The sequence below is a fragment of the Nothoprocta perdicaria genome, unplaced genomic scaffold, assembly GCF_003342845.1.
Source record: "Nothoprocta perdicaria isolate Ctin4 unplaced genomic scaffold, notPer1 scaffold_61, whole genome shotgun sequence".
In the NCBI taxonomy this organism is placed as follows: domain Eukaryota; kingdom Metazoa; phylum Chordata; class Aves; order Tinamiformes; family Tinamidae; genus Nothoprocta; species Nothoprocta perdicaria.
This window is the reverse complement of record NW_020455877.1, coordinates 649,987-667,431: the sequence shown is the minus strand read 5'-3', so window position 1 is coordinate 667,431 and position 17,445 is coordinate 649,987. Positions and strand designations below refer to the sequence as shown.

The following is a 17,445-nucleotide window of genomic DNA, read 5'->3' as shown; positions in this document are numbered from 1 at the left end:
ACTTTCTTTTAAGGTTATATACAGAGTTTTTTCCTAATAGCCAGATCATCCAAAAAGCTTTCATAGCTCATTTTGTTTTGCCTTAGCTTTATAACTGGCATGGACCTTAAAAGCTGGACCAGCGTTCAGAAGTAAAAATAATTGCTATGAATTCTGCATTTTCAGTGAATTCATAGTTTGCTTAATGGCATGTTGTAAAATGGCAGGTGCTGACCCAACTGTCAAAATGTTTGAGACAAATCTCCCAGGTGAAGCCTTAAAGAGATGATATTTCTTCTGCTCCCTTTCACTGTTAAGCTGTAAAATCTCGCCTGCGAGTTAGTCTTTTTTTTTTTTCTTTTTAATATATGTGTCTGTAATGGCACCACTCTGCTTTCTCGGGTTTCTTTCTCTGCTTTACTTTCTAAGCACAGTGTCTTAAATGAGACACTGGAAGGTGCATGAGACACCTTCCTCTGCAGGATACTGGCTTGATAAAGAGAAAAGGGCAACAAGTATCCAAGAGAGTGGGAGGAATTGTCTTCTGCAGGTGCCTTGTGGAACACCTTTCTACTCTAGAAACATATGTAGTTTAGAATAAACATTTAAATTAAAGTGGATAAAATCACATTTCTCACATCCTCCCACACCTAAGATTATGATAAGAGACAGTGAAGCCATTTGAGTTACTTTTATACCTTGCTATCATTCCTCATATAAAAACTAAAGCAGTGGGACATCTCCAGTGCATGCACAGCTATATGCATGGACTTGTGCAATTTGCAAGTTATCAGATCTCAGGAGACTGAACCTGTGTTATTTCCTTACAGATGTGCTGGTATGGAGCAATGATCGAGTCATACGCTGGATACAAGCTATTGGCCTACGAGAATATGCAAATAATATCCTAGAAAGTGGTGTACATGGTTCACTTATAGCACTTGATGAAAACTTTGATTACAGCAGTTTAGCTTTATTATTACAGATTCCAACACAAAACACCCAGGCAAGTTCGTTCATGCTACTTCTCATTAATCTGTACACATTAATCATTTTTTATTCATCCTCAATCATTTTAATTGTTTCCTTTGGTATCTCTAGGCACGACAGATCCTTGAGAGAGAATACAACAACCTTTTAGCACTAGGAACTGAAAGAAGACTTGAGGAAGTAATTAATTTTGTTTAAATATTTATAAAATCTCACAGGAAAATATTTATAAAAATGTAGTGCAATGCATGAAGATATGTTAATTCGTAAGTTATTAGAGGCAGTTACAGCTGAAAAAATAAATAAGAAATGCCAAAGTCAGGGTTTTCAAAGTAAGCTCTTTATTATTGCTTATTCAAAACTATTTTTCAAAATTATTTGGGGTTCTTACTTTAAATGAACATTTTCTATAGAGGACACACACAGAAAGAATGGAAACCAGTGGGCTAGAGCAAGTTGGGGAATGCCTCTGTAGCCTATTTGTTAGAGCAGAAGGAAAAAAATAAAATAGAGAAAGTCTGTGTTTGTTCTTTTCTTTAAAGATAATCAAGCTGTACAACAATTTGATTTGGGATGGGGCAATTAATTATCCAAGATGGGGAATTTCAGATCCATTTATAGAAAATGTTCATGTTAAAGAAAGAGTCCAGTGAAAAAATGTTCCAGTCTTGGTTTTCTGCATGTGAGGAGTAAAAGGCTTAAGTACTTAAAGCCCAAAATATGGGATAATTTCTGTGCATGTACATGTTAGCACTTTATGTAAGTTTTGCTCCAAATAAAATAACACACTCTGGTACTCTCTATAATTATACTTGGAAGAGAAGGAAGGTCCAAATTAGCTGGCACTAAAAATCTCTGTAAATCTTGCCTATTATATCAGGCAAGAGATTTAAGTAAAGCTTTCCACCCAACTATTTAATACTTCTAAAGTATTTGCTTTTGCCAGAGTGTCTCAAATGCATAGTAGTTATTGGATGCAAGGAAACAGAGTAGGATATTCACAGTGAGATGAATGTGATAGCAGGAGGGGCAGCAGGCAGCTGGCTAATTAATCCCAAATTTCCTTTTGCTTTATCAAACGCAAACCTGTGCCTTGACAGAGCGATGACAAGAACTTCAGACGCGGCCCGTCGTGGCGACGGCAGTTCCCTCCGCGCGAGGTGCATGGGATCAGCATGATGCCCGGCTCCTCGGAGACGCTGCCCGCGGGATTCAGGTTAACCACAACATCAGGGCAGTCACGGAAGATGCCAACGGACGGTAGGCAGCGATTTCTGCACTTACTATCCGAAAGAAGGAGGCGGCTTCTATCATGCTGCATTGACGTGTAGTGTGTGGCTGCCTCTCAACAGAGTGCCTGACTTCATTTGACCAGTGCAAGCATGAGTGAAGCTCGGGAAACTCGAACTTGAGAAGCACTCACCTGGCATGCCATAATTTTTTCAGCTTGAATTCAGAATGTCAGGGTTCATTTAAAAAAAAAAATAATAATATCTAGTCTTTGCATCCTCCTGGCTGCTAAGGAGCCATTCAGAAACAGAGGAATTAATTAATTTGCTGGCTTTCATGCCATTGCAGATGGCATCTGAGCATTTTTTTCCAGCTAATAAACCTCCCTAGAAAATGGATTTTGTTTTAGAGAATGAACCTAGAAGGTGGTCTGTCATCTTTATTTTCCTATTTGGCTTTCAGACTAACCATCTTAACTTGGAATATCAAACAACTGAAGCTGTTAACAGTTAAGCAGATAGGTAGTGCAGGTAGCAAGCACTGAATTTCAGTTACTGAATACCATTCTTCATTTTTCCCTGAAATCTTTTAATTCTGAAAAGACATACTAACTTGTTTGAGCAAGTAGCAATCAGGTCATAATTAAAATAAAAGTAAAATGAAAAATTGTGATAAGAGAAGGGACAAAACCCACTGCAACTATTCCTTGGGATATATGAACATTAAAACCATGCCTATATGCCGATCTGAAGTCCTCAGGAAGTTCTGGTACACAAATTGGCTAGTACTACGACAAGTTTCAAGTACTACCAGCTGTTCATTTCCTATGTAACTATTGTTACCTTTATCTATTCATAGACTTGTCTTATTTAAAGAAATCTAATAAACTGTTGGTAGTTCTTACATTTTGTAAGGACCTTGGTGTAGCATTATAGCTGCCTAAATCCCATTGCAGTCTTTCACCTTAAAACTATCCCTTGGACTGACTGCCTTACTATCATCCATTGCCTCCACCACTCATGTGCACACTTTGCTTTTAGTCTTGCACTTTTTTGGCAATGACAAAGTCAAAAGACAAGAAGAATCCATTTAAAGGCAATTTCCATTTACAAAGGAAGATATCAGTCCCCCAGGTATTTCCATGGCTTGCATTACTAATCTAAGAACCTTAGAAATATTGATTTTGTCTTCTGGCCATACCAGGAAGTAAAAGATACCATTTCCATTTTCACAGAGGAGCAGGGGATATTTACTGCTTGTTAGAGGTTGTCTAAACAATGTATGAATGAGTTGAGAGCTTGACCATGCCCTGATCATGTTATCAAGTGGCACAGTGTAATCTAATGGCCATTCTGCCAGTGGGAAATAGACTGGGTGTTTTACCTTCGTGTTTCTCAAGAGGTTTGAGTTTGTTTGTGTCTGTTTGCAATCCGCAGTTGCTTCATCACGACTGCAGAGGTTAGACAGCTCGACAGTTCGCACATACTCATGCTGACAAGGCCTAGCAAAGAAGCCAGCACTGAATTGTTGTGAGTATTCATAAGGGGGATTATTAAAGATGTATGTAATGGTGCACTGCACCCAATGCCCTATGGCACTGCTCAATGAGAGCCACCATGGAGCTGAGGACCCAACTAGGATTCCCTGAGGAACACGTTTCATCCAGACCACAGCCTCAAGCTCAGTTCAGGAGGCGCAAAGCTCTTCTTTCCCCATCTCACATAGCAGGGTCTCTCTGCTGACAAGCCACAATCACATCCTCAGAAGATGAGACAACTCTTTTCAGACCACTCTCCTCAGATGACAGCTGACCAAGCATAGTATGTTTTGTATGTTCTCAAACTTAAAGCTAGAATTGGGAAGAGATAATTGCAATAGGTAATACTTTGAGAGCTTGAAATAGTCCCACCCTGAGCTAGCAAGAAAAGCAAACAGAAGTAAAATATACTGAAAGGGAATTATTGTCCTAGATATTTATTTTTACGCAATGAGAGCTGTGACTCAATCTAGGACATTATTTTTTACAGAGATTCTTGTATTTTTTTTCTCAAAAGTGACCAGTGGCAAAGAAAGGTGATGGATGCAAGCCTGGATCAAGGCTGGTACCAGAGCTCTAACTGCATAAATGTCTCCCCACTTAACTATTGCTATGAGTCTCACAGTTTTCCTTCAGGCAGAGCTCTATGGACAATACTGTTTAGCATACAAAATACTGTTAGCATACAGTTAACGTACTGCTCAGCATACTAAATCATCAGTCTGACAAAAAAAAAGTACTGACATGATGAGCGCTTCCATCAGTATGGCCCCATTTCATGCTGTTATCCTCTCAGGAACACAGTTGTCCTCTCCACATATTGCTTTTTTTCCAGAGAAGTATAGGGGAGATGGAAAGTGTATTTGGATACCGCGAAAACCTAACCAGGCATCAAACATCTAAGTGCTTCTTTGGCTGATTTCTAGGCAAGAGATGCCAGGATCTGTAGGAAAGGCATTGCTGCTGCTGCAATTGGCATTAAGATTTTAATAATTCTGGGCATGTTCAAAAAGCACTTAGGAACCAGCAGATTCTACCTGTAGAAAATATAGACTGCTTCATAGCTGTTCAGGAGACTGCATGACTCATTGCTTCCAATGGGCACAGAAACTTGTAGCAGTCACTTCTCCTTTCTCTTATCCTTCAGCATTATCCTATGTCCTTTGGCACTGTATATACTGTATAAACTCCCACTGTATTCAATTCATAAAAACAAATTGAAAAAAAAAAGTGTAGCGGCCCTATATAGGTATTATAAATATATATGTAAATATGTATATATTTAATGTATGTATACACAAACTGTGTATTTTCACCAAAAAGATGCTTATACACAGTTAGGCAAGGTATTTAAACTTGTTTGAAACAGTTTATGGCACCGGTGATAACAGTCTTGACAAGACTGAAGTTGTTCAGGTGCATTTCAGGTGTTCAGGTGCAAAGGCTCATATGAGGATGACTGAAACACCTACTCCTTTTAAAGAAGGAATGAGATGGTATGAACTAGCATGGTAGTGTTTCTAAGTGCAATTGCAAAATGTCAGGTAGCTTAGTTATCCAGAAAGCAAAGAGACTAATTTTTCATTTGGATAGATTAAATAAAACGTAAGCCCTTCTGAGCCTCCCTCTGGGAGGCCTGGTCTTGTAACCTTGCCTAGAGCAGACCAACATCTGTGGCACTCTGGTGGCTCTGTTTACATGGGCCTGAGCCTAACTAAGTACAGAGGGGCTGGCTGGGTGAACTTGCTGCCACACACAACAGTACAAGGGAGTTTTGGGGAAGAATAGATGGGAACAGACACAGGAAGCACAGAACGAAAGCAGAGCTGCAGATGGGTTACACAGGGATGAAATTATCTGCTTTCCAGTTCCGCTGTAGGTGTTCTCTAATCAGTTATTGAAATCACAGATTCACAGATTCACAGAATATTTAAGGTTGGAAGGGACCTCTAGAGATCATCTAGTCCAACCTTCCTGCTCAAGCAGGCACGCCTACAGCATGTGGCACAGGGTGGCATCCGGGTGGGTTTTGAAGACCTCCAGAGTAGGAGACTCCACAACCCCCCTGGGCAGCCTGTTCCACTGCTCTGTCACCCTCACAGTAAAGAAGTTGCTCCTCACCTGGAGACGGAACTTCTTATGCTTCAGCTTGTGGCCATTACCCCTCGTCCTATCGCTGGCCACCAGTGAGAACAGCTTGTCCCCTTCCTCCCTGCATTCTCCCTTCCTGAACTTATACATGTTAATCATATCCCCTCTGAGCCGTCTCTTCTCCAGAGAAAACAGGCCCATCAGGGTGGGCAGAAAACATGACCTGGCACCTCCAGACAGGTATATTAACATACTTGGCCCAGTCTGAATATGTTCTCAAGGCCTAACATTTAGCATCAAGGCTGCCTGTGTCTGACCATTTGAATGTGCAGAGAAGTTGATCAGAGAGCGTGTGAGACCAGTCGGCCTGGTGCCACGGCGGCTCCCACCATCTGGAGGCAGATCCCCAGATTTGTCTAAACATTGTCTAAACATTTGCGACTCACGAAAGACAAGTCATCCCCAAAGGAGAAGATCAAGTCAGGAGAGTCTCACGGCCACGGGGAGGGAGCACCAGAACAGCTTCAATTTTCTAATAATGAAACTTCAAAGGGAATTTGGTAGAAGCAGGTATGTCCTTTATTAATGCAGGACTCCAAAGAGGATTTGTAAAGAAAAGTGGAGAAGACAACTTCCAGAAAGCTGTGCGTGATGATCTTGGAGCAGCTTGTCCACAGCAAAGAAATCATCAGGGTCATAAAGGTGTAGGCTGGCAAGTGAACACGGAGAAACACAAAATTGTTAACAGGATCTATACAACTAAAACATGCGTTTAGCCTGTGCCAAATACAGGTCTGTAGATGCAGAAAACCATAGCTCCAATGCTGAATCAAACCAAGAAATAGCTGTAAAGTGATCATACATAGGAGTTTGTTTTATCTAGGTCAGGAATCTGTACATATTAATAAAAGATATAAATCTATTAATACATTTTTGGGACTAATCTAAAATTAAACAGCAAATGACTATCTCCCTTAAAGCTTTAGTAAAACACGCAATAACTTATTCACTGCTATATTTCTGTTGGTGTCACTGCATCCTAGATCAGATGAGAATCAAAGAATCTTGCTAATTAATGTTTATTTTTTTTCCTTTAGATGTCATCTCTTTCTTCTACCTTACCTGAAGTGCACTACCACTACTTAGGAAAAAGAGCATTAAAACTCTCGTCAAGAACAGGGTAATAGGGAAGAGAACACATAAATTTTATCAAACAAAGAGCTATGATGTTCTTTTCAATTATTGATTAGTTTAAAACAATTTAAAAAAAAACTAAATTATTAAAAGAAAAACAACCTCCCCCTTTCCTCTCAGCATTTCTGTCATCAGAAATTTGGCAGTAGTGCACATCCAAAGCTTTTATCAAATGAAGCCACTCATTCTTACATCGTTACATCTGTTTTATTGTAAAATACTAGACATTTACGTATTTACTGTGTATGTATTTCTTTTAAAATGTGTAAGTCTTATGTAAATTGATATAAATATGATTTTTTAAAAATAAAATCTATGGTACATGGGGTCTCAGTGCAAACATTTGACAATACAGTGTCAATAATACTGTTTGTATCTTTCCATTCCACCATTTTTACAGTTTTTGGATTGTAAGAGTCAAATGAATATGTTTAGCAGAGTTAGAAGCTTCAACACGTTCTTACTGAAGAAATCTGTCAATATTTCAAGCTGAACGCCTGCCTCTGATGATGTACAATAGAATGACATAACCTGGAACTGGAGCCAAAATGGACCTCTACAGACAAAATGGAAATGTCAGCTCTCTATAGAGAATCACCATGATGGCTCACCTCTTTGAAAAAACAAAAAAGCAAACTAAATCCAGAACTGTTTACAAGAAAAGAAAAAATTTAGTAAAACATGATTTATACAAAACAAAAACTTTCTTCTACGTTACTTGCGGACCAAGAAGATTCTTGCTTTACCAAGAGCCACCTTTTAGTTCCAGGATCTTCAGTCACCAGCCAGCATTGGAAAATAAAAGCTACTGTTTGCATAGAATCCAGTTCTCAAGTTTCCAAGCATATTCAACACAGAAGATGAAAGAAAAAGAGAAGCCAACTCCCACCATTTCTTCATTATAACAGGGCATTAGACAGGCTCCTGTCTAACGTTATGCTTTTAGCCAAGATGGCCTTGCTGAGACTTCACAGAAGTCAGTTTTATCAGAGGAAATAACTGAAAGACAGAGCGATCAATATATAGTGTATAAAAGTTTAGAAGAGCAACTATTACCTGCTGTGGCTTTATTTGGTGGTGTTATTGTTGTTTATTCTTTGTTTAAATGGGAAGTTTCAAAGTAAGACCTATTTAATAGTCATTTACCTATTTGCGATTTTTCTGCTGCTTGATCTTAGCTCAAGACCTGTCTTTTAGTTATTTCTTTTAGCAGTTTGATCAGCAATGTTTGCACGTACATAAACATTTGTTTTGTCTCCTTTCATTTGGCAAATTTCAGTCAATCGGATGGTGAAAGATTTTTCTCCCCCAGCGTCAATAAAAAAAAGAATTCAGTGCTATTTGTGTTTATAAGTCTATTAAGCTTGGTGCGTAGTAGCATTAAGTAGTTTGGATGCCACATGCTTCTCTGAGCATAAGCACATTTTGCCACTAAGGGGTGTGAATTATGATGAATTTACTGGTCGTAACATGCCACGAGAGGGAGCACTGAACTTGCTTTTGTGTACTTGCTTCTTGTCTATATCTCATAAATACCTTCTTAAGAGAGGCAGTGAGGAGGAGGGGGCGGCCTCTTTTCAGTGGTGGACAGTGATAGGACTAGAGGAAACGGCCACAAACTGAAGCACCAAAAGTTCCACAGGAACTTAAGGAAAATTTCTTCACTGTGAGGGTGACAGAGCCCTGGAACAGGCTGCCCAGAGAGGTTGTGGAGTCTCCTTCTCTGGAGATCTTTAAAACTCGCTTGGATGTGGCCCTGTGCCCCGTGCTCTGGGTGTCCCTGCATGTGCAGGGGTTTGGACTAGACCTCTGAGGTCCCTTCCAACCTTAAGCATTCCATGATTCTACAGCACGGTGGCTTTGACAGGAACACGGCTGTTCAGACACAGCTCTTAGGCTCTTACGTAGAGCCCTCGGGCCCAACCAACCAGGTTGCTCATGTTCTCTCTTCTCCTCCTCCAACCCTCCCCCTTTTGGATGGCTTTAGCCCAGAATGTCACGAAGTAAAGCAACGCAAGCACCAGTTCCAGTGGCTGTAGTGTCATTCGAACACACGCCCTCCTCGCAAAGCCCAGTTCTACTTTTTTCCCCCCAGGATTTTTTTCTCAGCCCTTATTAGTACAGCCCACACTCACATTCAGGGGGCAAAGGGCAATGAGGTGTGTTGGGGTAAGGAAAGTGCAAAGTCTTGGGAATAAAGTGGTAGGCATACTGCCCCTGGAGTACAGAACCTCCAAATTATGTCCCCAGTGGAAAGAAACAGCTCATTAAATTAAATTTAAATTAAATTAAAAATATATTTTAAAGATAAAAATATTACTGTGACTAAGGCCAGCACCAAAATTAAAAAATCTCCATATACATCCCTCTCTCCCTCCTGTAAGATAAAGCTCTACTCTTTATATCTAGAAATTATGATTATGCTAAATCTTGGCCAGTTCGGGTTCTTTTGCACACAAGAAGTAATTATCACACCAACCTTTCCCAATCTAATCACATGCTTTATCTAAAGAACAGAATTTAAAGAAGTGTTCGCCTATCCCTTGTTATAGATGATTGCTCTCCATGGACTGAACAACCGGGTTGCTGGGCAGCAAACAGAACTGTGCACAGAAATCGCTCCTCCCTTCCCCACCAGCGATGGCAAAAATTTCCCCCTCCTTTTCCCAAGTCGGCACAAATATAAAGCTGTAAACAATTCTGCAATCATGGGGAAAAAAAAAGAATAATCATTCTGCAATTTCAGAAAAAGGCTCCCTGGAAAAACAAAAACAGTGCCCATGAAACAACTATATTTCTGTACTGCACTGCTGCTTTAAACAGCTGCTGCTTTAAACATTGCAGGGTTTTTTTGGCCTGCATTTTCTGAGTGGTGATGCATTTTGCACGTTAGCTGAGCGCACTGACCACTCTGCTTTTCTCCTTCACTCACTTTTGATCTGGAACCATCTCTACCTAAACGCGCACACACACACACACAAAAGCCATCTAACATGCGCTGGCTTCCTCTGAAAGCCCAAAAGAAGTAATAAATGTCATGGAGACACTTTTTTTTTTTTGTCATGGAAACACTTTTAAATAAAACTGCTAACTACTGAAGGTCTTCAAAAAAATCAGAGTGATATCTTGTCAATAACGGGCAACTAACCCCTCCCAAAGGCTAGTGCCTACATTGCTAGTGTTGGTTTCTGGACATTTGGGAATTATTTTGTTTAAGTCAGATACTAAGTTCTAGACTCTATCCTGTTTTCCTTTAAAAAAAAAATAGTCCTCATGTTACTGTGAGGGAAATTGAGGAGAAACATGAGATATCAGTGGGAAAACTATACAAGGCCCAGGAAACAAATTAACCTCCCTTCTATCCTATTCTAGTATTTTCCTACAGGGTTTGTATTTGCACTAATTCATTTCTCTCCTGCCCCTTCTGCATATGTTTATAGCACTGTGGGTCCAGCTGGGGTAACTGTACCAAAAACTAATGTCTATGTTTTCACTGCACCTACAAGTAATAGACATCATACCCTTCATGAATGTGCCACAACTTCTCTGTGCTGAAGATACTTGTATTTTCTCATGGAAAAAAGAAAACATTTGGTAATACTGTCTGAAGACAGGCACGGAATTCAGTACAGATATGCCTGTAAGATTTCTATCCTCTTTTAAAGGCTGCAGCCAAATTAAAAATAGCATATAGTAACAAGAATATTAATGGTATCACAATATTCCACAGGGCTTATTCTCAACTGGATTAAAAATGTAAGTCAAGCCATGCACTACCTGGTCAAGCCAGCATGTTAAAAGCATGTGCTCTTTAGCATCTGATTATGAGCCCATTGCCCCTATTTTGAACTTAAAAACTACTTTTGTCCAAAATGTCCTATAGTGACTAACTTGCTTTTAATGAGCTGCACTGAGTGACTCCTATTTCTTGTATTGCCTGAAGAGCAGCTCTGCACATCCTACCACGGCCTTCAAGACTTTGCAAAGTTTATTCTCTTCTCCTAGCCCTGCTCTCTTCCTCTCCTTAAATCAGAAAGGCTCTAGCCCTTTTATTTGCTCCTTAAAAGGCAGCTACTCCAAAACACTTTAACTCCTCTTTTCTACACATCATCTACTTCCCCTGTGTCGTCCTGGGGATGCAGTGACCAAAATGGCACACGACACTCAAAACGTGGGCACAGCCACGGTGGTTAGTTTTTTTGCTCTCAATACCCTTCCTGATGATGCCCATCATCACGCTGACTGTTTGGAGCTGTCACTTTACAGCTAACTTTAAAGAACTATCAGTGATGACACCAAGATGACTCTACTGACCTGCACGTGGCCAGCATACTTCACTAAGTTGCAGTGTTTCGTAACTGAAATTCTCTCCTCAGCTGCTGCAGGACACTCCATTATGTGTCACAGGCCTCCTGTTAAAGCTTTAGTATCTCAGTAATCCATCCAGAAGAAAATAATAATCCTGATCCATCTGCTGCAAGTTACCTAACCGTTTCACAGTTATTAGGACATTGCTGAGAAGCAAAATTACTCCTACATATAAATCACTAATCAGTTAGTATATCTACCACAAAACAACATTAGCCTTCACTTAGTCTTTAAATATTTTTGCTCCTTGTCCAGATTGTGACTTTCAGCCACATTAAATAGCTGAGCAAGATGGCTACCTTATCATGCAATTATTTGCCCAAAATCAGAGTCAAACCACGCTATTCTGTTATATGACTGTATGGCTTGATCCAACAGTTGGCTCAGCTGCACATAGTCCCAAGTAAAAACCCTGTGGTTTAGGGTAGTAAGTAAAAACCCTTATGGACTATTTGGTTCTTTTTTTTTTTTTTTTGTTATTATTGTCTACGTCACTGGTAGAAGTTACTAGCTGTATAGAAAAGGTCACAGGCTCATGGTGGAGTCTGAACCAGGTTATTTTAAATAGCTATCTATCCTTTGCCATTTGGCTGCAATATCAACCTGCTGTTGATACTACTGTGTCACTTAACAGTGCTACAGTCCTTCACTCTAACCAAAAAGTAACAGTAGTTCTAGATACCGTCTTCTGAGGATACCCTGCAACAGTAAAATATGTCCTGAGTTCATTTCTACCTTGCTTAGCCTATGTAGGGAACCTCTCCTTTATCCCGACATTTGAATTCACCTATCGCTTCCCTTTACTACCTGTAGAAAGTAATGCTGAGTTTGGATAACTTTGCAGTTGTTGTTATTTTAAAACATTTCTATAAACATGCATTTTAAAAAAGCTCCTTTCATTTATAGCTTAGTTTAAAATGCAGCTTGAGAAGTAATGTGTTTAGAGTGTGTATCCTCCACCTGCTTATATTCTGAGAACCTGCACACTATTTTGGAAAGGCCTGTGAATTCCAGAATGGTCTGCTTAGCATGTGTATTTGCTAAATTTCTTGGCTAAGTATATGTGTCTCAGCAAGTCTGAAGCATCTGCTTATGTCAACCTCCAAAAAAATCCTGGTTATCCTTTTTGTAAGAGTGATACACACAACAAGAAAATCAGCAAAAATGCGAAGAGTAAATGTGTTTTTCTTTCAATTTCACATTGATTTTTATTCACTGTTACTAGTGAAAACAGTTTTCACAGATTTTTAAAGCTATAAGACATTCTACAAAAAGGCACTTCAGAAAATCATTGAAGGAAGTTCATTTGTAACTGACAGACTTGGCAGAAATCAGTAAAACCAGAAAAATAACTTTACTCTTTTTAAAAAAGATAAAGCTCATATTTTACAAGTGAAAATAATTTATAGCTGCAACAATTTTCAAGTTAAAATTTCTACTTATTGCTGTCCTCAGACTTTGACTTATCTTTTGTAAGCTGTTTTAGCCAAATTCATGTTATTGTTCTCATTATATGATAATGGATTAAAATGTAAGGTCACAAGAGATCATATTGTAATGATGTAACGAATCCTTCTAATTTAAGGCTATAAAAATGCATGAATTCTCTTGTCAATTCTTAGCAATCTTAATATTCAGCATAAAATGATAATATGTAGATGCTTCAGTATGTTTTGTTAGCTATGACAATGTTATACACAATGCCTTTTCTGTAGTAAAAAAGTCAGTCCAAAATCATTGCTAATTTTCCAAGTACGTGTTTTTTCTTAACAGAAATCCCTTTGTATATCCCAGTACCAGCAAGTTTGTTATTAACCTCTTCTCACATTCGATTTGTCTTCAACACTTCTTCAATGTGCTTAAACACACTAGCATCTTCAATGGTTGGTGTTATCTGAAAAGGAATACAAAGAAGCACGTGATAGTTGTTTGCTACCCTTCAAAGAGTAATGAAACAGAATGCAATCCAGTGAACCTTCTAACTCTAGCTTTCAAAAGCTCAGCTGAGAACACGGTATTTGGAGATGTCCTGTACATGAAGATCTTCTGGGTAAGATACAGTATATGCAATATGCTACCTGTCGTCAAAGAGGACTTTAAGAATGGTCTAGAGTATCAAAAAGATAGTGTTGAGACTTTGTATGTGCGCTTAATTCAGACAGACAGACAGACATCTACAACTTACGCTGTAGGGCTTTCCGCTGACCAGAGCAGAAAGCGCTGAACGCGGGATCTTGCCCGAACGCGTTTTGGGCAAGTGCTTCACAAACACTCCCTTCTGGAAAGCTGCCACTGGACCAATGTTTTTTCGAACTTGCTCAACAATTTCTTCCAAAATCTTCTTCTCTTCTGTCTTTACACCTGAAGGAGAATTTCAAATGCTTTAACCTTTCCCTGATCTTATAAAAGTTTCAGTAATGCATCAGTAATAGCGGGTTCTCACCTTCCCTCAGCACACACAGTGCAAACGGGACGTGCCCTTTCAAGGCATCCTCCTTGCCTACAACAGCACAGTCAGCCACAGCATGATGGAAGAGAACACACTGAGGGAGAGAATAAAATAAAAACAACTAAATGAAACTAATAATAATTTATACATATCAGTGAAAAGCTTCTACAAATATTCACATTAAAAAAATCTTACATTTTAAGAGCAAAAATTGCTTAGTCGGTAAAGCTTAGGATTTTAGTTACATTACACCTTTTGCTTTCCATCCACAATGGTAATACCACACTGTGGTAACCCTATATCCACAATTTCATCAATACTTGCAGACCCAACTGTACCCAACATATACTTCACTGTGAATGAATTCAGTCATATTACAATGCTTACAATGACTTAAAGCAACAAAGCCAAAAGTTAAAATGGATTCTACTTTCCCTAGGAATAGTGTATTGTAGAAGCAACATCTGAGGTTTCTCCTGGTAGTGACAAAGATCCAACAATTCCAGTAATTAATGCTTCTGGTCAATATGTTGCCATTAAGCATGGTCGTTACTTAAAGTGCAATGCAAAATTGGTCTGTTAAGAGTTTAAAATTACCGTATTTTTTAAGACAAGGCCAAAAAGAACAGCAACAAATTAGCAGCAGACATTTGAAAGTGGCTTAAAAATAAGAGAAAGAAATGACATTTATGGAATTTGTGCTGTGCACAAGGATAAACTTCAAATCTTCTACTGCAGCAGCAGATGGAAACCTCAGGAGCCAAAGTGTTAATGCATCAATTTCTAATCTTTGATTTCAGATAAACATGGGATAATCTGTTGCTTTTGGTTTTTTTTTTTCCTTTTCAGCAAGAGTTGAGACAAACATGGTCACCACAGATATATGGACAAAACAGAGATGCACAGACCAGCACAGCCTGAGGTTCCCACCATGGCCAACATTCACTGATTGGAAAAGTAAACAGTAGCTCCTCCTGCACCACTGTAAAGATGGAGCCCCAGTGATACTAATGGTTCCTTAGCCAAAGAAACTAACTGGAACATAATGAGGGTGAAATTTTTAGTCCAAATGTTAAGGAAAACTTGCTAAGTTTGTAGCTATGATGCAAACGCAGATACTGCACTGCCGCAACACGGTGTCTGCCACTTCATTAAAGGCAATTCAATGAGCCTCTAATGCTGTATTTACTGATCATCCTGAAGAGCTATTTGTGTTCTTGTTAAAGCTCTCTCATTTAACTAGCAATTTGCTGTGTGCATTTTACCAACACTCCAGTTTGTTTAGCCTTTCTTTCAAAAGGAGAACAGACAAGCTTCTAGAATATTTAGTTCTTCCCAGGGGAAAGCTCTATTTTTCATCGTGATTTTTTTCTATTCTTTTTTTTTTTCAACTTTTCTAATTTAAAAAAATTCTATCAGTAAAGCACACTATTTAATATACTTATAAATATTATTAAGTAAAAATGACCAACAAAGTAGCTTGTGATTTAGGTTAAATCACACACAGGTTAAATTCAGAGTTTTAAAAGTGCATTTTTCCCTTGCTACTTGCTCATCACATATTTTCCCGGATTCGCTGAATAAGCAATTGATCTCTCATCAGGGAAATCTGAAAGTGGCAATTCCAGCAGTTTTGGAGAGACAAGCAAACAAGGATATGGAATGTAGACACTATTAAGAACTTCACTATTTTCACCTTTCAAACCAGTTGCATTAATGATTTTCAATGTAACAGTCAGATTTTTTTTCAAAGTTTTTTTTGTTGTTCCCCTACTTATACAATAAGAATGAGAGAAAAGAGCTCTTCAGAAGCTGAGAAAAAACTTTTCAAATCATGAAGAAGAGTGTATGTGAGTCTACATGAAAAAAATAATCCAAAATCAAACCCTTTCAAAAATACACCTTAAAACTATGCTTTAGAAATCAAAGTACTTCTAAGCCATTGCTGGTGCAACTTCTTGACACACTGAGCCTCGGTAGACTGCCTACCTTATCATAATGCATTCCCAAGGGCATAAGACATGAGAGCAGTGGAAACATTCCTGTAAACCTACCATGGTGCCTTTAGCTCTACCTTCCTCTGTGAAATCATGTCTGCTTGATCAGCTTGTGGTATGAATGCTCACTGCTAATTAAGTTCAAGTCCTCAAAGGACCTTGGTAGAAGGAATAATAATAAAATGCAATCAAGAAAAGCAGAACGAAGCTTTTTTGTGATTTTTCTTTTGGTCTTTGTGAATTCAGCTTTATTCATTTTTCACTCTTCTATTTTACTGTCAGGCAATGCTCACCTCTTCAATTGCACCTGCTGAAATTCTGTGTCCTGCAACATTGATCACATCGTCAGCTCGAGACAGGACATATAAATAGCCATCTTCATCCATATAACCTGCATCCATAGTATCATAGTATCCCTAAAAACAATGTAAACAAAAAAATAAATTCAGAAATACTACAAGGATCATCAATCATTCCTGGAAACCAACTGATCGTCTCAAATGAAGTTGGTTACTGGTTCCTGTAAAAGAGACCTCTTAATATTTTTCACCATTCTTATGTCATAATTTATCTTGGTCTTCCCTTTCCAGAAGGGTTTTATAGTCTTTGAAGATATAACAGAAGACAATACATGAAGCTGGATTTCTTCCACCCTATTTACCTTGATCCCTGAGACCTTGAGAAATATGTTGCCTGAAACTACATAAGAAGAATGAGAAAGTTAAAATGACAGATATTGAGTAAGGATACTTCCATTTGTTGAAGCTGGACATATACCAGCATCATCACATTAATACAAAGAAAAGAATTTCCTCATCAATTTACTCTTGTACTTTTATTTTGGATATTTACACAATACGAGAGTATCTCTTTCTGCATGGAAAGGGACAAGTTAGTCCCTGAATAGTTTATTTGAAAAGGAAGCATACTGCATTCAGTAAGGGTCCTCCTATATATTTACACATACCAGAGAAAATCATATATTTTGGTGTGACATTAAATTAGGACAAATGCATGTCAGCAGAAGTAGTGTATTTGAAGCTATGCTACTCTAAGGTCGTGGCAAGCCATGTATGTTTCATTGAACCAAATGACATAGCTATAGAAGACAAACTTAGGTTCAAAAACTTGAAGTTTACTTCAGTTTCTTATCTGAAAAAAAGCCTAGATATCTAAAAGCTGAAAGTGCGTATGAAGAAAAGAATGAAAAGCTTTTAAATCTCTAAGAAATCATGTATCAAAGAGCTCCCATTAAAATATCTCCCATTTAAATAAGATATGATAATATTTTAATCAATTTAAATCTACCATCATTCAGAGTCACAGAATACTATAATTTTATATAACGAATTCTGTAATTCTTACTGGAAATTTTTGGAAATATAACTTCTGGAATGTTTCTGGATTTTCCCAAAGACCTGAAAATGCTCCAGGAGGCAGAGGCAACCTGCAAACAAAAAAGAACAGAGGGAAATTAGAAACACATTAGAAACAGATATAACAATGCAGTTAACCATCTACATCCATATTTTATATTCAGATAAATAATCACTGACTATGCAGCCAGAAAACAGTTTGGTTCAATAATGAACAGATTAACAGATCCAAAT

At 38.4% G+C, this 17,445-nt stretch overlaps 2 protein-coding genes across 2 annotated transcripts in view; one reads left to right on the top strand and one right to left on the bottom strand.

The window, feature by feature from the left end:
• The window catches only part of PPFIA2 (PTPRF interacting protein alpha 2), a 117,932-nt gene extending 109,571 nt beyond the window's left edge, over nucleotides 1-8,361 (top strand). Inside the window, exons 26-30 of the mRNA XM_026049711.1 lie at nucleotides 810-985; nucleotides 1,081-1,149; nucleotides 2,070-2,229; nucleotides 3,636-3,728; nucleotides 6,925-8,361. Of these exons, the coding sequence (XP_025905496.1) occupies nucleotides 810-985; nucleotides 1,081-1,149; nucleotides 2,070-2,229; nucleotides 3,636-3,694 (464 nt within the window). The 3' untranslated portion in view covers nucleotides 3,695-3,728; nucleotides 6,925-8,361. The remainder of the gene's footprint in view (nucleotides 1-809; nucleotides 986-1,080; nucleotides 1,150-2,069; nucleotides 2,230-3,635; nucleotides 3,729-6,924) is intronic.
• A 4,474-nt stretch (nucleotides 8,362-12,835) lies between these two features.
• Nucleotides 12,836-17,445, bottom strand: part of ACSS3 (acyl-CoA synthetase short chain family member 3) — a 64,344-nt gene continuing 59,734 nt past the window's right edge. Inside the window, exons 11-15 of the mRNA XM_026049717.1 lie at nucleotides 17,201-17,282; nucleotides 16,129-16,251; nucleotides 13,833-13,932; nucleotides 13,575-13,750; nucleotides 12,836-13,283 (exon numbers count right to left, since the gene is read on the bottom strand). Of these exons, the coding sequence (XP_025905502.1) occupies nucleotides 13,212-13,283; nucleotides 13,575-13,750; nucleotides 13,833-13,932; nucleotides 16,129-16,251; nucleotides 17,201-17,282 (553 nt within the window). The 3' untranslated portion in view covers nucleotides 12,836-13,211. The remainder of the gene's footprint in view (nucleotides 13,284-13,574; nucleotides 13,751-13,832; nucleotides 13,933-16,128; nucleotides 16,252-17,200; nucleotides 17,283-17,445) is intronic.